Here is a 24,486-nt window from a genome sequence, read left to right as displayed (position 1 = left end):
GATTATGATATGCTTCTGATCAAAGGAAGGCTTTCATTATTAATATTGTATATCTCTCATCCAAAACACTTGACTATTTCAAGTCCTACTTCTTGGCTCCTCTATTTTTCCAGGTACTATAGAACGGTTTGTTATCTGTATGACTGTAATCTTAAAAAGCAAGGGTGAATGACAGGAGAGGAAAGGTGCCGTCGCAGGATTCTGGAGGCTAAGTCTGGACCAACATTGTGACCAGTTGTGTGAAGTGGTCACATTACCACATTGGTGTCACTTTCCTCTTCTCTTAAAAAGAGAGGGAGGGAGAAGGATCCTTCCAGTCCTGAAGACCCTGAATATCCCGAATAGTTCTGAATGGGAATTAGAGTCTCACCAACACTGATGTTCCCAATCCGCTTTTTTCCAGAGCATGCAAAACAGTGAGGCATATTGCATTATTTTCATTGTTGTATTGTTTTGTGTTTATTTGCTTTGTGACTTAAGAGGATGACTTTTTAATGTTGACTTAACGAATGGGTTTCATTTTATCTTTATTATTTTTCCTGATTCTGGGATCTAATTCTTTTGATAGTCCCCATATTGTGAACATTTGGCTACTTTTTCAGGAGACTTTCAGTGGTGTTTCTCAAACGAGTACACGTTCACCTCTTTTTGTGAATCATGGTTCTTTTGCACTTACTCTATCCCTTTATATTCATGGAAACCTTTCTTTTTTTTTTTTTTAATAAGTGGCCATTTCCATGATGATGACACCTGTGTATTGACTTTGAGAGCCATTGCTTCTATATTATATTTCTGGCAACAATTTAAATTCATTATCTATTCATAGCTCAACTATTCCTAATTTTGTTCAATTTGTTTTTGTTTTGAAATTTCGTATCTTCTGTGCCTGTAGTTAAAGTTCTGATCCACGCTTTACATTGTTCTTTTCTTGGTAACGAAAGCCTGTTTCTCAGAACATGTTTGTCACCTTTTTGGGTCCCCCGGCAATATCAGCCATCCTGAAACAAGTCTCTTTGTGTTTTCTCATCTTTGTACCCCTTCGCTTCCCTTACACTATTTCTGTGCTGTATCTAGATCTCTTTTTCTTGAACCAACCGTTCAAACCACTTTTAAATCTCCTGGGAATAGGATGCCCACACAAATAGAAACCCCCTTTGCCATTGTCTGTAAGTATCCCCCTTTCTTCCTCTGTGTAACTGGTTACTTTTGAGCTGCCTCCCTATGTGGCTTTTCTCTTTTATTTTTTTTTACAATTTCGCATCTCAAAATTAAGTTTATTTGTAAATCTTTGCAGAATCTCTTTCTGATTCTCAGAAAGTAATGGAAGTAATATTGAGCTGGAAAATCATGCAGTTCCTCACCCTATCAGCCCTATGTAGGCTCTCTGTGGACTGTAATCTTGGCTGTAGGGCTAGAATCTGGACTGGTCCTTTCTTGTTCTAAAATATTACCATATATTAATAATAAAACATTGATGCTGGAATATACTGTCATTTAGGTATCATATAATTAAAATACCCTGCTGAATTTGTTTGAGAAAACTGATAATCACTCTGAGTCAATGACTCAGTAAATTTTAGATTTGAGCTCTTTCTTTCTTTGAAGACCTATGTAGTTCAAATCTCATGCATTTGTCATTAGAAGTTTGAAATTCTGTGACAGGTACCTTGAAGGATAACAGAAAACAAATTAACCCCCTGCCTATCTACCTGCTCTGTGGGGCTTATTCACCAATGTCCCACTGGTTAAATTAGGATGGGTCCCATGACCTTTCCTACATTCAGACCATGAGACACCCCTGAGTCATTTCAAGTCAAGAAAGTCGCATTTTGGTAATAAAATCGCCCAATCCTGTGTATGAGGTGAAGTCTGAAGTTCATGCACATTACTTGTCTTGGGGCTCAGGCTGCCCCAGGCGGGAGGGCTGGAGGAGAAGGGGCTGTGGGAAGCTGCCTTCACTTCACGCCGCTGGCTTTCTCACACCTCTGCCCCTTGTCCAGAGCTCCTGTCCCTCTCCGGGTGCGGCAGGAACATGGGCGAAGAGGAGAGTTGGCAGGAAGTCATTCTTGATGGCAGTGCCCTTCATCATGTCGGGTGTTAGAGCTGACCCTCTTTGGGGGCATTAGGGAGGGTGTTCTGGGGAGTGCCCATCACCAGAAATCTGACCTGTGGTTCTCTTGCTGCTGCAGCCGGTTGTCCCTCAGCTGGTCGGTGGTGATGACTGCCTTGTCCTAAGGTCTCTTGGGGGCATCACGGACATCCGCAGGCTGGCTCTTTCTAGGACAGCTGGTCTGCTTGTTGGAGCAAGCCCACCTCTGGCGGCAGCCCTGCGCTCTGCTGACACAGCCTACCAGCCTGTCTCTTCATCTTGATCTTCAGGCACAGATGCTCGTCTCTAGTGTCCTCTTTCCTGAGGACACAGGTGTCCCTGCCACTCTCGCTAGGCTTGAGGTGAGGGCAGGCTTGGGCATGGGGGAGAGCAGGACTCTGAGCCTACCAAAACTTCCCTCCCAGAAACCATCTCTTTGCTCCCCATCTACTTATGGAAGACCAGAACTGGGGGTCCACCAAGGGCTGCAAGTGGGTTTTCAGCCATCCCTTTGGTGTCTGTGCTTAGGTGGTATAACAGTGTGGTTTAGCCTGTGGCTGTAATTGCCATCACTTCATTCTGAGACAGGTGTCCTACTTTAACACTGTTATACTTAACTATGTAGTCCATTAACAACCCCAGCTGAGGACCTTTAGGAGCATTCTAAAACTTAAATATATATGGAAATTAAGATGGCTTCTTTATACATTTTCTGATAGCATGATTCTGGATAGCTTCATCCAAGGTCAATCAATCAGTCTTAATCAATCTCTTCCTCCCTCCTTTCCTCTCTGCACTTGTTTCCCAGTGTCTCTCTGAGCATCTTTGAGTATTTTGCATTTAATAATGAACCTATTGAGTAATCAAATGCTGCTCTTCATGCACCAAGGGAGAATGACGTTGGTGAGTTCTGGATTAACAGGTGATTGATTGCCTGTTATTTTCTGCTACTCCACCCCAGCCTTCTGGCATGTCTAACCCATAGCATTGGTCTCTAACACGGGGCCTGGGATTGCTGGTCACAGGTGGAGTTGGGGAGAAGGGATGGAAAGTAGTGTGATATTTTTATGTGTGAAGCATTGTCTATAGACCGAATAAGGTCTCATATATTTACTTGCTCTTTTCAAGAATACATTGATGCCGTTGTAATTGTTAAAATAAAAAATTCTTTCAAATGTTCCTAACTCAGTAGCAGTTTTCAAAAAATAATGTGTTTTCATGTGCAAGTGCTATTATGGGAGGGTCTGTGAAATGCTCTCTTGTTATCAATGTTCATTCCTGTTTGGAATGATCTGAAAAAGAATAGAATCATCTGTGTCTTGGTGTACACAGTGTTCTGTACGTAGGGGGTGGTCTGAGCACAGGTGAGGCTTTATGTATCTTCAGGTCCTTATGATCCATATCTTCTGTGTAGGGGTCAATTTTTTTGTTTTTGATTTAAGAAATATTTTTCACGAGACAAGCTACGCAAAGAGGAAAACCCTAGATAATTCTTCTACTTTGCATTTTGGATGTTCATGCAGCTGAGTGATTTACAAATACGTGTGTGAGAGAGAAAATGGGAGGATTTAGAGTAGCTTATCAGAATCATTTATTTCCCTGTACCCTTCTCAAGAAGACCTAGATAATTCCACACACATATATGTCAAACCCATTACACTCAAAAGAAAAGGCAGTCCATTTAAACCCTGCCTGGACAGACTTGTCAGTAGGATGAAAATGACAACATTACTATCGATCTGCCCCCCAAAATATAATGAATTTTTTAAAAGATACCAGCATGCCCATATCACTAGATGCCAGGGATCGTCATTAATATGACACGTAGCCTCGCATAGCCCTGGGCTTTATCATTACAGGTACCATTGCTCTTTCATGGGCTGGAAGCTGAGCCCCTTTTAGATGTTTTCTGGGCCTACAGTCAACATGTCTGTCCATCAGTTCAGTCTTGGATAACGAGAAGGCATTTCACAGACCCTTATTTTCTAGGGGGATCCCTAGAAAGTTAAGCATTTACATACAATGTAGTCATCATAAGGGAAATAGTTGAGGGTTTTGTTTTTACAAATGTATATCCATATATCCTAGTAGATAGTCTATATTGATACACACTTGGAACTTGGAGTTAAACTTCTTTTGTTCCCTGAAATATGTTGGGAACATTAACTTAAAACAGCCACCAATGTGGATGGGCCTACAGGGTATTATGATAAGTAAGTCTTGGATACATACTGTATCATTTCACTTATATGTGGAATCTAAAAAACAAAACAAATGAACAAACAACAATAACAAAAACCAGAAATAGACTCATAAATGCAGAGAACAAACTAGTAGCGGCCAGAGAGGAGGTGAGGGGGGAGATGGGTGAAATAGGTGAAGGGGATTAAGGCGTATAGACTTTCAGTTATAAAATAAGTCCCAGGGATGAAAAGCACAGCACAGGGAATATAGGCAGTAAAGTTGTAGTAATGTAGAGTGACTACACTTATTACGGGGAGTGTCGAGTAATGTATGGACTGTTGAATGAATATGTGGTACACCTGAAACTAATACAACATTGCATGTCAGGTAGACTCCAGTTAAAAAAAAATAGCCATCAATAACCCCAAATCTTTGGTGGTTAAATAACTTTTTCTTTTCTCGACTTAATGAAGTTTACCAGATGGATCCTCACTCACAAAGTAGAGGTTACCAGTTGAAAGATTATGGAGAAATCCTAGCATCTTGAGACGTGGAGAGAAGGTGACCCGTGAGGTGACATTCGATGGATAGCTTGTGTGCAGAGTAGGACATTTCATTCCTCTAATGGAAACTTCATCTTAAAAGGACTCCTGAGTCAAAATTTTGCACTAGTCTCTTAGATTGTCATATTGGATAATTCTCCTTAGTGATAAGCCCCCCAGTTTTCATTTTGTGCTAATTCTATATCTATATAATTTTTAAAAAGGCATTTCAGAAAAGTTCTTTTAAAACTTCTAAAACAGGTCCATAGACAGAAGTATTAATTTTTTTTAATCAACTGTCATTTCACAAAATTGAAATAACAGTTTAAAAAACTCCAGGTTGAACTGAAAGGCATAATTATGGTGGAGGAGCTTTTTACATCACCTGAATCACTGTTTCTTTATACCAGCAGCAGATTGAATGTAATTATGCATTCTCTTGATGTCCGGTGTTTGATTACAATTTTCAGAGTGGAGTATTGCTATTTGATTTGTTTTTCTACTCATGATCATTTGCATATGCTAAGAAAATCTCTGAGGTCTTTCTGATGTGCTAGATCAAATGACATACTCTTCTAGACGGAAGACTCTTCTTATTCTGCTTGAGTTTGCCATCCATTAGACCCCCGGGGCCATCTTTGTTGAAGTTAAAGTGAAAGAAGTGCTATTTCTCTTGCTGGTTCACGTTTATTTTGCGTGATGCGTGGTACGCCTCCACTCTCGGTCACATTCGAAGCTTCATCTGACTGCCAATTCTGAAGTAATTACACTAAACCGGGGACATTGAGGGGTACGGTTACTTGCAACTTCACCCTAAAGAACTAAAATCTCCCCCTTTGGGTTTCATCCTCTACCAGTCTCTTGTAAGACAGAAAGCAGTGTCAGTCCATGTTGGTGCCTGGGCTCTAATTGTGTTTGTATTCCTGCATTTCTGTATCTTGTCTAATAGAATTTTAGCTTTTATCTAATTATCTTTCCATGAGGGAGATAAATAAGTGTAAACTTGTAAGCATAAGGTGATATTCTTCTAACCTACATCAAGCCTGTCCTCTTCAATATTTATCTTTATGCATGGGTTTCTTTCTTTCTTTCTTTCTTTCTTTCTTTCTTTCTTTCTTTCTTTCTTTCTTTCTTTCTTCTTCTTTTTTATCATGTCAGCAATGTTTAAATGATTTTTGTTACTTTTCTGTTGCTTTTTATCATACCTATGCAGTGTTTACATTGAGATTAAAATAACATATTTATCCTTTTTGTTTTAATGTATCTTACTTCCTTTTTTGCCCTTGAATGATCCGTTTTGAATTTCTCACAATGTTACCACTTTGTTATCACTAGCCCTTCAGCCAAATGGACCAACAGATGATTTGTACGAAAAGTTAATGTCAGTAATGCCACTAAGCCTTTCATGTTTCTGATTATCTTTTGATAATGTGAGTCTATTACACCTGCTGTTCTTTCTCAGTCTACAGATGGATATTTCGGCCTTTGCTGATTTTCAGTTTTTGTTCTCTTTTACCCTATATCTGGATTATTCTCTCCTGTGACTTGCCCTTCTTGCAGTTAGACACAACTTAGAATCTGTGAATAGCAGACCTCGGACTCCCCTGACCATTATTTTTTTCTATTTACTACAGTCCTGAAGTAGTTTAACCTGAGATAACTGAAAAAATTGGCTGAGAACATTTCTCAAGGAAAAGTCTCCAAAACCTAGATCAATTAAAAAAAACTCATGAATTAAGTATCTGTCATAAACCATGATCTGTAGCAAAAGTTTGGATTTTTGTTTTACTTTGAATTATAGCTTGTAAATGACTTTTTCCTAATTCCTCATGTAGTGATAGCTATATATCACCAGAGATCACATTTAGGATGTGATTGGCCAGTTTCCTCATGGAAAACAAATTTTCTCATGTCATTTACCATTGATATCACCTACAAAAATGTAACCAAACAGCCTATATTTTTAAAGCTAAGAATGAAATGGCTCTTTACACTTTTTCCTTAAAATTATAATAGCACAAGGGTGCCTGGCTGGCTCAGTCAGAAGAGCGTGCGACTCTTGATCTTGGGGTTGTGAGTTTGAGCCCCATGTTGGGTGTAGAGATTACTTAAATAAATAAAACTTTAACCAAATTATAATATTAAAAGTGAAAAAAAAAACCCAGTCACAGTAGAGTTGCAATTTGATTATATATAAATTACTATGCATGTATGTTTCAGGAATATTACTGTGGTATTTACAAATATCTGTGTTAGAAAACTTCCCTTTGCTATTTTCTTTAAAATGAATGTAAATATGTGTATCTTTCTCTGTAGGGCTTACACACTGTGACAACTAAATTTAACCCTATGTTTGGAAATATAATATCGTTTTCCTTCTTAGCTCTTTTTCATCTGTGTGCTTCTCCTAAGAAGAGGGCGTCAAACTCTATGGGTCTAAAGGAAAATGAAGAAATGCCATGTACATATTATGTTTTCGAAGCAAAAAAGAGCTATTATCATTTATGTAAATCATGAGATGAGGCTGTGTCATTTTAAGGGAAAAAGAAGTTTTTGTGATTTTTCTTTGAAATCCACATCTCACAATATGCAGTGCGTAGGACTTGCTTAGTGTTCTTTTGCATGAACTATGAGCAGCTTATCACAGCATTTTAGTTTACAATCCACCTTACCTGCTTCTAATCCACTCTTTTTACGAAACTTCGTTGGGTTGCTGTTTCTATCATGGCATTTTTATGCAAAAGATGAAATCAAAAAAATTTTAAAGCATTTTCAGAGTATAATTTTTGAGATTTTACCTTTGGATTTTTGGTGCTTGGCTATGTTGTAAATGAAATCACACATTAAAGTAGAGAAGCATGTTTTCACACGAACAGGAAGAACTCATGTGAAGTCATTTTTAAAGAGTTTGCTTGCCACAGCTTTTCTTTAGCATGTAGTTGATGTTAAATTTCCTTGTGACACCACAGTGCGTGTGGTTTTTATGCTTATTGTTCACATAACTCCATCTGAAACAGTGGAATCTTTATAAATAAGATGTATTTTAAAATACAAGCCTTTGAAATAATGTGTATTTAATATTTTCTCTCTTTTCCTTATGCCCCTACAGAAATTCATGATGAAGGTAAGCCATTGGACCATCTCTTATGTAGGTAATAATTTGTGCATTTTAAGTTTGGTTACAGGTATTTGTTTATTTTTGAATTCATGACACTTTTCACATTTTCAAGTCAGTAAGTCAAATTTTGGAACTTGCAAATTTAAATAAATAAATCACACATTTAGATTTGACAGCTTAATGAACGACATTTGGTATCTTGGGTCATATTGTAACATGTTAAGTTCTATTTAGCCATTGTTAGGAATTTCTCCTGTTAAAACATATATTTTTTTCAACAGCTTTCCTCTCGAGTTTTCACTCAGAGAGTAGGGGGAGGGGTGGGGTGCCTGGGTGACTTGTTCGCTTGGGATCCGACTCTTAATCTCAGCTCAGGTCTTGATCTCAGAGTTGTGAGCTCAAGCCCCACCTTGGGCTCCATGCTGGGTGTGGAGCCTACTTAAAAAAAAAAAAAAAAGGAAAGAGTTTTCACTCTGTGGATTATATTGACTGTTTTGTTTTTAAGCTGTCTTGCATGAGTACAGAAGGAGATTTCTACTCTGGGAAATTAGAAGAGGCACCAAAAAGCTACTATCGAATTACCTACTCTGGGAGAAGTGAAAATAATTTAACTCCTTTTCATTTCTTAACCAAATTAGAAAAATGGAAAGGTTTTAAAAGGAGACAAACTCGAAGAGGAGAGTAAAGTACATGGTCATGTTTTTGAAGAAAATATGCAGAAGAAGAAGGGGAAGAGTAGAATGTCATTCTTTTGACACATAAACTAGAATTTTTTTTTGTTTCATTTTTACCTACCTATCCTATTTCTCATATAACATTCATGAAGTATAATTTTTTATCCTAAAAGCCAAGAAACAGTATATAGAGAAACTTACTGTATTCACTTAGTAAAAGCTTAATATAATTTAAAAATTCAAAGGAATATCATTTAAAAAGATATAAACTATAAGGCCTGTTAAATCAAAATTCTGGATGTAGATTAAAAAGGTGGACTCAAATAAATAAATAAAATCTTAAAAAAATAAAAAGGTGGCATGTAAAGAAGGAAGCAGAGTGTTCGTGTCAGTCCATGAAGTTACTTTGCTAAGCCTGTCCTATATATTTTCCGAAACTCTGAACCAGGAACATTGTGGGGACCTGACAACTGGACCTCTTCCTGAACATTAGGAATTTCACAGTTTGGATGGGCTGACAGAGCTGAGCCTTCATTGAAGCCATCTGTCAACAAGGACACAAGACATTTTCCAAAATTTCAAATAACTGCTGCTATTAGTTTTCAGTACAAGATACTAATTATAACATTGGGGAGACAGGACATTAACCACTTAGTTAAACATAGTGAAACAAGCATTTTAGTTGGCACAATGGTATAAATAGCGGCAAAACCCGAATATATCCTCTCCTTGCAAATATTAACAGATAACTAATGAAACTGGGTTTGAATAATTCAGCGTTTCTTGCCAAATCTGCATTTACTGTACTCCTTTTATCACCCTTCCATTTTATCACATCAATCCCTTATCCAATGCCATCTACTTCCCCTTGGAAGAGGGTGAATGGAATAGTTACCTGAAACTTCTGTTCCAAGCTCTTTCATGAGAGCAGATCATATAAAAGTCAATGCAAACAGCAAGATAATGTGCAGAATCAATTTAAACCAGGTAGCACACCTAAAATAATTTAATTAGGCTCTAATTCCTTTTCACTGCAAAGCCAGAAGCGCAGTGGCTTATTTTCTTACCTGCGTTGAGTAAACATCTGAGCAGAGGGCATATGCATGAAATTGTAGTAATTTAAGCCACTTAAAAGGGAAAAGATGCTGAATTTTCTTCAGCAGTCACCTTTCAGTCATGATTTGCTTTGGGTTTCATACCTGGACAGGCATCATTTAACCTCCTAGAACCAGACAGATGCTTCCTTATGGTGGGAGCCCGTTTGTGCTCGTGGCACAATGGTTGGTCAGTACTGCATTGACCTTAGATGTGCCCCCGACCCCCAGAGGCTTTTGCTTAAGACCCCATCAGAAGTAAGCCATCCAGTGCCACATGGCTGTTTTGACAATGTTCAACTGGCTTTGTCAGACACGTTTATTTTGCACTGAAGCCAGACTTCTCATTAATAATTACAGTCATCCTGTGAACCTGCTATGTGATTCACTATTACAGACGGCAGGACTGTGAGTATCTCCCCTGCTGGGGGACCCACGGGTTGACCAGAAGACCAGGCTCCGTAATTCTGCACTGGTTGCAGCTCTGGTTGATCTTGAGCCATTCATGTTTGCATTTTTCTCAGATGATTTGAAAGCTTAAGTGTGGAGATATTTTTCTATTTTTCTCCCCGGAACAACTCATTTCTCAAGTTTTAGTATTTCAGGGTAAATTGAAAAGCTTCTCTGCTTAAACATCTGAACACAATGAAAGAAGTTCTCTGATGCAAATTTCTTATCCTCGTTGTCTGTTGTTTTAAATTTTGGCAGCTTAGCTAAGTATTACCCTCAGGAATAAATTCCTGTTAAGATTTCATTGTTTTACTTCTAAAATGGTATGTTATGTCATAGCAGTCAAGGGCTGTGGAGAAGTTGTGTAGTCTGACTTTTAAAAAAAAAACAATGTTTGCATAATAAGGGCCTGGAATGATGAGGAATGTCTCCCATTTGTTAACATAGCATTTCTGTACCGGAAAAAAAAACCCTACAAAAACAAAACAGAATATTTAGATATTATGTGGTTAGTAAATTAGATAGCTTTAAATAGCAGCCATACTAGTGACATGTTAATAAGCCAATATATAACACAAACACATATTTAAAGAACACAGAGCTAAAAAGAAAAAAAAAAAAAACCAACCCCAAACAACAGAAACACAGTGCCAATTTTTATCTGTGTATGAAGCCCTTTAGTTTATCTTAGTCATTGCTATTATGGTTTTATGTTTTATACTTTTCTGCTCTTACATTTTAAAGTTCTAATAGTAATACTTCAGATGTAGTTACAGGGATCCTATTTGTCCTCCGTCCCACAGAGGATAAGAGATGAATAAATTATGCCCATCGACTGCATATTGTTCTGAATAAGCATAAATGTAGACGCATTTACATCAGAGCTTTTACTTATAACATGGGTCCCCTCATCGGACATCTTCGGCAAGGTCCTGGCAAGCTAGAGGCGTAGGGATGCCTATTAATACTAAATTGATATTAAGATAATTTGCGTAGAGCGAGGCTGGTTTAGAGCACATTCAGCAGCGTTGCTTACGTTGGAATGTGTTCTGGACTCTCTTACCCACTTGCAGCTCATGAGCTCTTGTTTTTTACTCTGCTGTGTACCATTCACCCTGTCAGTCATTTCAGGGGGCCTGGGGACCAAACACACACACAGAAATGAAAGCAGGTTTTTTTTTTTAAAGATTTTATTTATTTATTCGACAAATAGAGACAGCCAGCGAGAGAGGGAACACAAGCAGGGGGAGTGGGAGAGGAAGAAGCAGGCTCATAGCGGAGGAGCCTGATGTGGGGCTCGATCCCAGAACTCCGGGATCACGCCCTGAGCCGAAGGCAGATGCTTAACCGCTGTGCCACCCAGGCGCCCCTGAAAGCAGGTTTTTAACTGTTATTTTCAAAAAGTCAGATTTTACCTTTTAATAACTGATGCTTAGCTCTCCAGCATCAGAAATACGGAGTTTGGAGATGACAGTTGTTTTCCCTAAGAGGGTAGCAGCTCCTGCACATAGACCCCCTCACTGCAGGAGGCCACAGTCCTCTAGCAGAAGCTGACTGCTGGATCCTGGTTCTGCCTGGGGCCAGCTCACTAGCCAATAGCACAAGCTCTAGCAACCCCAGGGGTGGGGCGGGGCTACGGTGATTGACAGCTGCATTTTCAGGAACTCTTAGGGCCTAAGTCACACTTGGAAATGTCCTTCAAGGACATGTAAGTTTCAGGTACTACTTGTGCAGAAAGGATCTGATAATCCATCACATAGTTGGAGGCATTAAGAAGCACACCATTATTTGGATGTTAAAGCTTTAACTTCATTTTCTTTGCTCTTAGTGTGCAAATACTCGAAGGAAACTCCATGGGATCCAGTATATAATTGTTGAGCAAATAAAATACTTAGGGTTTTCAGAGAAAACGTTCATTCCCAATGCAGAAGGAAATATGATGTGACTTATTATGCATGATACCCTTGGCATCAGGTGTATCGAACCTCTGACAGTAGCCTTCAAATAAACGGTTTTTGAATGAATAGGACCGAGTACAAAACTTTCTTTCTTGTAATGCTGGAGAATCAGCAGGACCAGTTAAAGTATAGACGGCGTTAGTGTGAATTGAAAGTGTATTCGCCTTATGTAAAATTTAATTTTCTACCTCTTTTTCCAATGGCGCAATTGCAAGGCCTGCTCACTTTACCCATGTGTTAGCAGTGAACACGCTAACTTCAAAGGAATGCCGAGGTTATCTTTTCCCGTGTGTGGTCTTGGGAGGCAGGCCAGCCTTGAGCTTCCTGCTCCATGAGTTTGAGTAACTCCTATCTAGTTGGTCCTAGCGGGATTCTCATAGCGCAATAATGGTCCTATAGCTGAGTGCTTATAGGTTTGGGTCTGGGGGGCAAAAGGGAAAATGGACCTTTGTTCCGCCATCCTGAACTACAACTGCTTGGGATATCACCCAGCAGTGATGGTCTTTTTCTCATTGAAATTGCTCTAGGGGATTCCAACAGTCCACACAAGGCACACTGTTGTAGAATCTGGAAGGGATAACCCTAGAAATGGCTACCAGAAATTCCCTACAACAGAGGAAGTCCCTAAATATTTGCTCACTTCAGTTAAAGCAAGGAGCAGGCCAAATTTAACAAAAAAATTAACAGGATTGACCAAAAAAACACAGAAAAGAACCAAGGTACCTCTTTGAATGCATCTCGCATACATAATTTTTTTGATAAATGTTTGTTGAATGAACAGGTTATCCAGTCTGCTCAAGAGTGGAAATTACACATTTTTTCTCTGATTCAGCGCCAGAGTAGTATCTTTTAAAATGACAAGTTAGAAGAAACATATTGCAGACCCTGTGACAGAAATTGCCTTCACTTGGTGTTAACAGAGTTCTGTTAAGTAACAGAGTTACTGTAGTGTGGGCTGTCTGCATACTTTCACGGGAGTTCTATTAAAACTAAATCTGCGGCATGAATTTGTATCTAAGTAGTGCGGAAATCTATAGTGTAAATATCTATAATTCTGTAATTGTGTAAAATCTATAGTTGAAAGAAAACTCAGACACTAAGTATCTGCATTAGCTTAACCAATTTGAACATTTATGTGTGTGTGTGTGTGTGTGTGTATGTGTGTGTATGTAATATATAAGTGAACTCTGTAGGCCAAGCTTTAGAGGAAAAGGAGCACTTGCCACTTTTGGGTTAAATCTAAGGCCTTGTCCTTCATTTCTAAAAAAATCTTGTTTTGATTGGTGTGACTGTTGCGTGTTATTCAAGGTCAGGAGTATTTTATGGCTTTAGAGCCCACATGTGGTAGGAAAAGGTAAGCTCCTCTCAGAGTGATCCAGATCAGACAAGGTGAATACAGTTGTCCTTAGCCACACTAAATCAAGCATATTATTTAAAAAATGAAGGTACTTTTTAAAGAGGGCCTCGTTCTGAGGAGGAATATAATTTTGCAAAGTAGATTTTTGCCTTTTACTCTCCGTATATGAGAAAAGTGATTCTCCTTTTTTTAAAAAAGCAGTTTTTCTTATTTGAATACCTTTCCATACCTGTTTTAAGAATGGTCCTGAGGTCTTTTAAACATAACATGAAAATAAAGTTATTTTTAGAAACTATGTGTAACAATAGGGAGGGGGATATCTTTTGAGTGAAAAGAGGTATAGTAGTATTAGATATTAACGTATACACAAGTTAGTATCCTCACTTTTTATCCTAAGCTCTCCTAGTGATTTGTAAGCATGCTGATTTGAGAAGCCTTCCTCTATTTCATATAAAACATGTGAACTCTTTTTTTAAAAACAGTTGGAGGGCATGAAAAAAATCTTAAACCTGTAGATGATTTGATCAATTCTGTGTTTTAGGGAGAGTCATTCATTGAACAAATATTTATCCTTATTGTGTGCCAGGCATTTTGCTAGGAACCTGGGAGAGGATGGTGAATATGGTACCATAGTCCCTACCCAATGCAGATCATGTAATAATAATAATGGGAAATACAGGCAATAAATAACTCTGAATAAATAATTACAAATTATGCTAAGTACTTACCAAAATCAAGTTCATTCTTGGAGGACTAGATCAGCTGCCAGCCCCACAGTAGGGATTTTCTTGATAGCCTTATTACAGTTTAAATATTCTTTCAACAGAACTTTGCTTAGTTTTACTTTGTTCTTTCCTATTAAACTTTTCCTTGAAAACAAGAGACTATCTTATTGACTTAGTTTACTCTTTTTTTTTTTTCTTGTGGACCCTTTCTTTTCTTCCCGCAGACCGCTCAAGGTGGTGGTCATCGAACACTCCTCTACGGACACGCCATATTGCTGCGCCATTCTTATAGTGGCATGGTGAGTAGGCGTTTTGATATCATCTTGTATAGGGTCCATTTAGACACACGTCATCAGGAAATGTTGGTAATAGCCTTTCTAGTGATGGTATTAATGAGTTCTGTAATTGTATGTGTTCTTTAATGTTTTTGTACCTTGTTTAATTTTCTCATTCATAAAATAAGAGTTAGCTTAGGTGACCTGTGAAGTCCTTCAATTCTATCATTTGTGACGCCTGATTTTTAGTATCTTTTAATAGACTGGTTTTAGGAGGCGAGAGGTGTAAGAGTCAAATAAGAAATATTTCTCATTTCTGATTATCTTTAATTTATTAGAAAATTAACTTACATGGTTAAATGAATTAAACAGATAAGATAGAAAAAGCTATATCCACATGGGTAGTCCTTATAGGTATAGATACCCATATACATTTCCATCTATCTATCTAGGTATATGTGTACTTCTGTATATTTTTATGTATATAAAATGATACATTATTTTATATATTTTATAAAATATATAATTCTGTTCTTTTAAAAGCTTTAAAAAGTTATAAAGGCAGTATATATTCATTTTATGAAATTTGGAAATTACAGAAGACACAAATCTTCATGATCATGTTAATGAGAGAAAGTGTGGTGACTTTTAAAAAATTGTAATCTTTTCTGTTCTTAAGAATTTTTTTACATAATTGAGATCTTACTACATAACCAAACTTATTTTTTTTTAAATTTTTTATTATGTTATGTTAGTCACCATACAGTATATCTTTAAACTTTGATGTAGTGTTCTATGATTCATTGTTTGCGTATAACACCCAGTGCACCATGCGATACGTGCCCTCCTTAATACGCATCACCGGCCTATCCTAATCCCCCACCCCCTCCCCTCTGAAGCCCTTAGTTTGTTTCCCAGAGTCCATCGTCTCTCATCATAACTAAACTTATATCCTGATTTTTTAAAACCTATTGTGGCATAAACATTTTCTATATTATTTAAATTTTTCATCAATATAATTTTTGTGAATACCTGATGGTCCAACATTTGGAAGTGTAATATAATTGATTATTCCTTCTTGAAGGAGATAATTTGATATAATTTAAATCGCACCAGAACAGGTGACTAAGCATAGCCTCGATGTCAATACCCAAAACATATAAAAAATTGTCAGTCTTAATCAGAAATACCAATGTGAACATCTGACAATATTCTGGTTAATAGAATTCAAAAGTATAGGCAGAGAAGTATAGGAAAAGTATAGGTAATTTTAACGATGACTTGATAATATGATTTCTATTTGTGTGCTTTATCATACGAATAGAATCAAATAAGAAAAATGGGCACGTATTGCATGGTGCACTGGGTGTTATATGCAACTAATGAATTATCGAACTTTACATCAAAAACCAGGGATGTACTGTATGGTGACTAACATAATATAATTAAAAAAAAAAGGGAAAAATTGTGATCATCTTAACAGGTGCTGAAAAAGGATTTAATAAAACTCAACATCCATTTCTAATAAAAACTAAGCATTGATGATTAATTTCTCCATGATAAAATATAAATGTCAAATCAGTAATCAACATCAATCTTAATTGTCAAACATTAAAGTGATTCTTGATAAAACTAATTCAAATAAATAAATAAACAAAACCAAAAAAATCTGAAATGGTTCCAGAAATCTTGGCTGACCAGTAAGATATGAAATAAAATTAAGGAATGTACTCTATGAAAGTGGCTAGGTACTAGATAAATACATAAATACAACCTATTTGCATACAGCGATTATGCATTAAAAATTCATGGAAAGAATTCTATTTCTAATACCAATCAAAACGCAAAAACTGCATTAAATAATAAACTTGCGGGTCTGTTCTAAGAAAACTACTCTCTCTACATAGCGTGTTAGGAGCCTGGACTTGGTCAGTAGATCCAGGTTGAGGCTTACTTTCCCATACGCTGCTCAGCCTTGGAGACCAGGCTGAACTTCTTTAAGCTTATAATTGCATGTTAACATTTTACTGATTTATTCAATAAATATTATTTAGCACCTGTGTGCTAGGCACTGTTCAAAGTGCTGTATATCGTAGTGAGGAAGATCATGTCCTTGTCCTCATGGAACTTAATGAACATTCAGTGGAATAATTATATTACCTACCTCACAGTTGCAGTGAACACTATTGGAAGAGAAAATGTATGTTAATAATTATAGTGACGAGTATTGTAATATTATTTCAAAATATCACAGAACGCTTTAATAGGATAAAAGCAGACATTTAATATGTTTAGATCTAAAGTCTGTAAACCTCATGTACCCCCAAGGGCAGCCCTTCTCAAGGTCAGATTCACACTCCTACACTGGCTAAGAACGTGTTTGGGGACCCTCTTCTATAACCTTGGGAGACAGTGTTTTGCCATTAAGAGACAGAGATTGGAATCTCCAGGTTAATTTGATTTTATATCCCCATGGCACTGACTTCCACTTAATATGCCAGCACATCTATGCCCTCATTGGTTCATCTCCTGCTGCCTCACACTCACAGACACCCACTGAGGTGGATGGACCAATTTCCCAGTAAGAATTTTCTAGGCTTTGCATAATTTGTCCAGTGACTCTGGGAGAGCTGGGCTTGCTCAGTGCCTGGAATTGGCTCTGAGTACTCTTTGCAGGGCTCCTGTCCTTGCTGACAGCACACTTGTTTGCTGTAGATGGTAGAGTATCTCGACCTCATACTATATTCATCCTTGTGTCCTCATTCTTATACCAGTTAACAAGGTTTTTGAGGTTGGGATGCATTTAAGGATTGACAAATTATCCTCAACTTTATGTCCAAGAATATTCAGTTAAGGAATCCGAAGGAGGAGAGGAGATACAAGGAGATGAGGGTGTGTTGCAAGAGTTGAATTGTTCTTGGGGAAACACACACGTGCACACATGAGTGAGGTGACATGCTGCACACCAAAATGAGTTCCGGATGGATTTCAGAGAGTTCAAATTTTAAAAAATGAAAACAAATCTAGAAGATGAGAGTGAATCGTTTTCCAATTTCTGTTGGGAAGAAAGATTTCCAACTGTCAGATCAGGTTCCCCTTTGGTTATGGTCATGAATATCACATGAAGTGAGAGATGTACAAACATATCCCCAGTTAGGTGTCTTCTTTTACCGACAGAACACATTTCCTCAGTCTTTTCATGGGCAGGGCTGGGGTGGGTGGGGGAGGATGCATCCCCTTTAGAACGTTGCTCCTAATGAATGCTGTAAAGTGTTATTCTACCTCCCAATGAAGAACCTGGGCTTTGCACAGAAGCATCCAGATGTGAAGGAAAAGACTGATAGAGCAGAGATTGACTGAGAGCAAAGTATGCATCAGAATTAGACTCCCACAGGACTAAACATGTTCAGTGACAACTACTGATTCTATATCTTTTAGTATCTGTGCTGCCTGTCCACCTCCCGGTCTTCAACTGATAAACTGGCTTTTGATGTTGGCTTGCAAGAGGACACAACAGGTGAGCACCTTGGGCCCCGAAGAGCTGTGTTCAGAGAGAGCATGGCAGGGATGGGACTGGAAGAAGCCATAAGACACAAAGCTACATTAGATAAATGTTCTTATGGATGGAGTCAGGGGAAAACAAAACCAAAAACAATGACTGCCTTTCTAAGGAGAGTTTTTCGTAGAAGGAGGAAGTGTGTATTGTTCCTCTTGGTTTGTCATTCCCACGTAATTAGCTGGATTTTCAAACTATACCTCAAACTTTATTCTTTTTAGGGATTTGGCTAGAAAAGAAATACTTCACACTTTACTGGCTGTTAACCATATTAGAGTGCACTGATCTGTTCATGAAATATAACTGCATATCTCTTTTATCTTAAAAATAGTTTGTCTAAAAAAATGAAGCATACTTAATGTCAGCATTCAAACAAAAAGATAGAAAATGAAAGTCTGCTTCATTTCTGTGTCCAAAGGGATACATATCTGTCTGAATACATGTGTATTTTTATATTTTGAAACAAAATGTATACATAAACACGTGTATCCTTTCAGAAAATCAAAATAGGACAGAGGCTCTATTTATGTTTCTGTTACACTTTATACACCTCTGTACAATGTGATTATTTTATCTTTTACAATGAGCATGTGTGACTTTGGAGTTAAAAATAAGTAAAAGACCAAGTAGGAAAAAAAGGAGGGCAATAGTCCAGCTCTTATTAAGTACTTCCTTTCAGAGGTGGGATCAAACTATGGCCCCCACACCTAGCTCCTCTTCCTGTGTTTTAAAAGAGTTTCCCAGGGGCACCTGGGTGGCTCAGTTGGTTACGTGTCTGCCTTCGGCTCAGGTCATGATCCCAGGGTCCTGGGATGGAGCCCTGCATTGTACTCCCTTGCTCAGCAGGGAGTCTGCTTCTCCCTCTTCCTCTGCCCCCCCCCACCTTGTGCTTTCTCTTGCTTGCTCTCTCTCTCTCAAATAAATGAAATCTTTAAAAAAATATACTTTCCCATACTCTAAATTTTTCACAGACAACAAATGGATAAAAATAAAGTAATATTCACCAACCTAATTCACTTTAAGAGACCAACACATCACTATGCATGACAAATTCCAGAATCCTAGGCACCAAAAAGATAAGTACTATTTCCTTTGGTTTTTTTTTTTTTTTTAAGATTTTATTTATTTATTTTGGAGAGAGAAAGAGGGAAAGAGGGAGAGTGGGGGGTGGGGCAGAGGGAGCTGACTCCCTGCTAAGTGTGGAGCCTGCTGTGGGGCTCATCCCAGGACCCTGAGATCATGACCTGAGCTGAAACCAAGAGTCAGATGCTTAACTGACTGAGCCACCCAGGCGCCCCAAGATAAATACTGTTTTGATTTTTATTTCATTTTACGGAAGTTCAGTCAATCCTCTGTGTTTTTGCTGGTTTTTAAAAATTTTCTCATTTCGATTTACTTCAGCAGCAGCTACATGAAAAAGTCTTCAGTTTTCTCTCTCAAAAGGGGTAAAGGACATGCATGATTGGTAATTTGTTTTCATACATTGAGATGATTATATAATAGTCAAAACAACATAACAAGGCAGTCCCTCCGCCTAAATCTTATCCCCTTATGCTACTGTTTCCCCATAGCTTTTTATTTCATCTGAATTGCTGAATTATTAGATTTATTATTTGTTGTGTGCCTGCCTTGATCAAGACTAAACTCATCAGGCAGATGACTTTTTCTTCCTTGTTTATCGATGCATCCCCAGCTACTAAAGCAATGATTGACAAATAGTGGGTGCTTCATAAATGTTTGAGTGAATGAATGAAAACTCCCTGCAACTCTAAAAATGTGAATGGAATGAATAATGAATCCTGTAAGGTGACATTCAAGGAAGACTGTGGTTTGTGTAAGAAAAGCATCTCAGGGCACATTACAGACTGGCTGTAAGAATGCTTAAGAAATTTTATTGGATGATTAATTTACCCATTTATGCAAATTGAATTTTTATTTAGTGCATACAGTATGCTAGTAAGAGCTGGGGAAACCCCAGTGAGCTAAACACACAAAGTCCCTGCTATTTCGGAGCTTAAATTCTGACATTGGGGAATTAGTGAAGAAGAAAAAATAAGTGTTAGGGAAAAACAATAAAGCTGGTCAAAGGGGCAGAGTAAGTATTAGATAACCGATATCACTGACATCTAGTCTCATTTTTGTATAGAACTTACATTTAGATTCTAAAAGGAACTACAAACAGATTGAAGAATTGTTTGCCTAAGTTTATATCTTAGCTAATGGGTCTGGAGAATGAATTGATATGTGGCTCACGAGGCTTATGCTTGACTTGTTCTAGAAGAAATGATTTGATTTAATGTGCACCCAGGTATTTTTATAATGTATCCTTCTATAATAGGCTTCTCTTATAAGTTACCCTCAGATTAGTGGAAACTAGCACATATTAAAATAAAGAATAAAACAAGGCACAGAATAGTAAGCTTTCAGTGACAACACGGCATCTATTTTTAATCCGTATCCACCACAAGTACAGAGTTTTAAAGCTGCTGTGACACAACTGTCACATTACAAAACCCCAAGCCCTTTTGAAAATCATGTGCCAGAAAACTAGATGTTAGTACAGAGAGCAATGAACATGTGATTCTGTAAGGGATGCAGTAAGATGCGCATGACTGGTAAATTTGGCCTCATGGTAGCATAAATAAATATCCTTTTAAGCAATGCCTAGCGGAGGGGATGACACCAAACTTCGCAAAATGCCACAACCAGTTTCCATGAAGAGAATCCTTGCATTTCAGTTTGTCTTCTTCCTGGGTTAATTTGGCCCAAGTCTTTCGATTTTCATGGTCTGCGAGATGAACTTGCAGTCAGTTTCAAACTTCGGGAAGCTGTGTGGGAAGGACCGTGTTATTTACTTATCAGGAGACTGATTTGGAAGCCTTATTTTATTTGCCTCTTTTCCTTTGGAGTTGCTGGCAAAGAAAATCGGTTTTATCGTTAGAGAGCCTGTCTGTGCTCACCCTGCAGGGGAGGCCTGTTGGTGGACCATCCATCCTGCCTCAAAGCAGCGGTCAGAAGGAGAGAAGGTGCGAGTTGGAGATGACCTCATCTTGGTCAGCGTGTCCTCGGAGAGGTACCTGGTAAGTGGGCCCGTGAAGTTGCGTGTTTGGCGATAGGATCAAGCACAGGCCCATCCAGCTTGCTCTGTAAACCTTAGATGGCAAATTATCCAGGGAAGTTGTTTAGAAATAAGTCCGTATTTCTCTTTGATGAGTGACAGCTCCCCAAGAAGGGGAATCGTGAAACCTCTGCGGAAGCGTGGCTCTCCAGGTTTATTTAGACAGGCTTACCTGGTACCCTCAGTTTGTGTGTCCGTGATCCTGAGAGCACCAGTTCTTAGATGCTTGTATTAATGGCATGTAAATGCAGTCTAATCAGGAATTCAAAATTCCACGGACCTTATTTTGTGCCCACTGAGGAAGGCTATACTAGGAGATTGTGATTGCAATTTTGACATTTATGAAAGCAAGTTATTCTATGACAAACTCGTGCCATGTTGAGAAAGGAGAAATAGACAAGATGAAAACCAGCTCCAGTCTCTCATCCCACACGACATCGTTTCAGAGGGCAGGGGTTAGAAATGGGAGAAGGAGAAAAGAAGTTTATATTTCATTTTTGAAGCTATATTTTACTTTTGTGGCAAGACCATAACTTACTTAATAAACTGTATTTTTGCTAAAGAACAATCATATACTTAAGTTTGCAAAAGAATTTAATCCGTGGGAGTGTGAAGGATGACAGTGCAAAGTAGTCTTTTTATTTTAAGGTTGAAAAAGTAATTAGACCAGCAGGAGTGCTTGGATGGCTCAGTCGGTAGAGTGTGCGACTCTTGATCTCGGGGTCATGAGTTGAAGCCTCACTTTGGGTGTAGAGAATACTTAAATAAATCTTTAAAAAAAGAGAAAGTAATTAAACAGATATAAATGGGAGTATTATAAACCTAACATGAATATTTCTTTAAAAAATTCCAAACATCATAGTGGATGATGCTTGAAATAAAAATTAGAAGTAAACATTGTTTCAGTTAAGCACACATTGATTTGTAGAAAGTGTATTCCAACTGCCATAAATCAAAATATTATTTGTGTGTCATGGATTTAGGATTAAATAGGTAATTGGTACCCCTTGCTCTATGAACATGGAGTTAGAGTGGCTTTGGGAATATTGGAAGTCAGGTTTTGCTTACCAACCCATTTAGTTCCAATTTTGAGACAAGAACCGTTTTGTTTTACTTGCTTTGTGGAAAGAGGTAATGCTGAAGACAGAGAAATGACGGAACAGTATTCGTGTAACTGACAGGGAGTATTAAATTAAATGGAACACCTCACATGACCTCGCTAAAGGGAGGCCTGGAGCTGTTCTCTCCTTCTGTCTCTTAACTAGTACAGGTGGAAACAGGCACCATGCACATTTCTAGGACAATACAAGTGTGTCAGCTTGTCAAATAAGCATTTATTAAACCCTTGCTGTGTGCATATGCTGTGTATTAAGGTGCTGTATGTCTTGATCAGGAGATAGACATTTTGAGTTGTAGTTTTACACAGAAATCAATAGCAGCTAAAAATAATCCGTGCATACTTTTAAATATCTACAGATCTTACTTTGATTTTGGCATAACTGTGCATGTTTTTGCTGTACGACTTGTACTTCCCACTGTAGGAGTAGAAAACTTGCAACCTCACAGGGGCCGGGGCTGCTAGCATCAGTTCTGCCACCACCTGTTGGAGACAGTCATGTGATTCCCCGAATTCTGGCTTTCTCATTTGCAAAATGGTGATGATTATACTTAACACAAGGTTCCTGGGATGAAGCAATGAGATAATGAATTTGAATGTGGTTTGATTGAAAAAAGCACTATACAAATAAGAGCAATAATCTTAATGCATGAGGTTCACCTTCTCTTGCCTTTAGAAATCAATAAACCTTGTGATTAATGAAATTCACACATTATATTCAAGCTACATTTTATCCAATTTATGCAAGTTCCTTTTCTGGTAACCTTTTAGAGAGCTACACACGGTGGCCAACCAGACTGTTAAGATTTCCCTTTCATTGGGTAATGAAGTCAGTGCTTTTAGTGTTCATCTCTGAATACCTAGCATGTTGTAGAAACCATAGGAAGGACCAAGGGTACGTTGTACGTGGTTTCTACCATCAAAGCATTAGTGGAAGAAATGAACCAAACACCTAGGGAACTGTACGAGAATACTACAAAGCAGTAAGTACATGTTACCGTTTAGGTTATGGGTATAGGATATAGAGATGGTTAACTATTATCTCATGTTGCCTCTGTGGTTGATTAGAAGGATCCAGAGAAAGTGCATATGGGCAAGAAGTGAGGGAGTAATAGGTCTTTGGAATATGGCAGTTGGAATAATCCAATACTGAAACTGGATAACTAAAAATGGGCTCTGTGTGTCTATGTATTTGTTGGTGTAGGGCCTGGTAAGAATGAGCCTGGGCCAGTCACGTAACTTCGTAAAACCCTCAGTTTCTTCATCTGCAGTAAGGTGGTAATAAACCTAGTTCACTGGGGTGTTAAGAGGATTAAATGCTTTGACCCAGCCAAGACTCATAGCTCTGTGAATGTACATGTAGAAATTGCTTATGAGTTGCTATCACTGTTTACCTAGGAGGTTTGTACTTACTGAGAATGGTTAAGGAAACAGCAGATATTTAACCAGAAGAGAAAGTTGGAAAGGGAGCAGTGAAGGGAGTAGGATAGCTAATTTTAAATAAAGGTCTATCACAGAAAGTCAGGTTCACATTCTGGGAAGTCGCTGATATGTTTCAAAGTAAACAAGTTAAGAACTTTGGCTGAAAACGCATTATTTAAAACTAAAAACTAAGAGGCAGCCCACGGAATGGGAGAAGATATTTGCAAATGAAACTACAGAGAAAAGTCTGGTATCTAAGATCTACAAAGAACTTCTCAAACTCAATACACAAGAAACAAATAATCAAATTAAAAAATGGGCAGAAGATATGAACACTTTTCCAATGAAGAAATACAAATGGCTAATAGACACATAAAAAATGTTCAACATCATTAGCCATCAGGGAAATTCAAATCAAAACAGCATTGAGATACCACCTTACGCCAGTTAGAATGGCAAAAATTGAAGGCAAGAAACAGCAAATGTTGGAGAGGATGTGGAGAAAGGGGAACCCTCTTACACTGTTGGTGGGAATGCAAGTTGGTACAGCCACTTTGGAAAACAGTGTGGAGGTCCCTTAAAAAGTTAAAAATAGAGCTACCCTATGACCCAGCCATTGCACTACTGGGTATTTACCCCAAGGATACAGACGTAGTGAAGAGAAGGGCCATATGCACCCAATGTTCATAGCAGCATTGTCCACAATAGCTAAATCGTGGAAGGAGCCGAGATGCCCTTCAACAGATGACTGGATTAAGAAGATGTGGTCCATATACACAATGGAATATTACTCAGCTATCAGAAAGA

The 24,486-nt window shown here is 38.1% G+C and overlaps 1 protein-coding gene across 3 annotated transcripts in view; it reads left to right on the top strand.

Annotated features, from left to right (window-relative positions):
- The window catches only part of RYR2 (ryanodine receptor 2), a 718,243-nt gene that overhangs the window by 281,678 nt on the left and 412,079 nt on the right, over positions 1–24,486 (top strand). For all 3 annotated transcript variants that reach the window (XM_087863178.1, XM_087863177.1, XM_087863176.1), the window contains 4 exons: positions 7,925–7,939; positions 14,416–14,490; positions 17,905–17,983; positions 20,990–21,102. In XM_087863178.1, the coding sequence (XP_087719304.1) occupies positions 7,925–7,939; positions 14,416–14,490; positions 17,905–17,983; positions 20,990–21,102 (282 nt within the window). The remainder of the gene's footprint in view (positions 1–7,924; positions 7,940–14,415; positions 14,491–17,904; positions 17,984–20,989; positions 21,103–24,486) is intronic.

The sequence above is a fragment of the Ursus americanus genome, chromosome 6, assembly GCF_024610735.1.
Source record: "Ursus americanus isolate L20-20 chromosome 6, mUrsAme1.1.p, whole genome shotgun sequence".
Lineage (NCBI taxonomy): Eukaryota > Metazoa > Chordata > Mammalia > Carnivora > Ursidae > Ursus > Ursus americanus.
The sequence above is the reverse complement of the archived record's forward strand: the minus strand, read 5'-3'. Positions and strand labels throughout refer to the sequence as shown.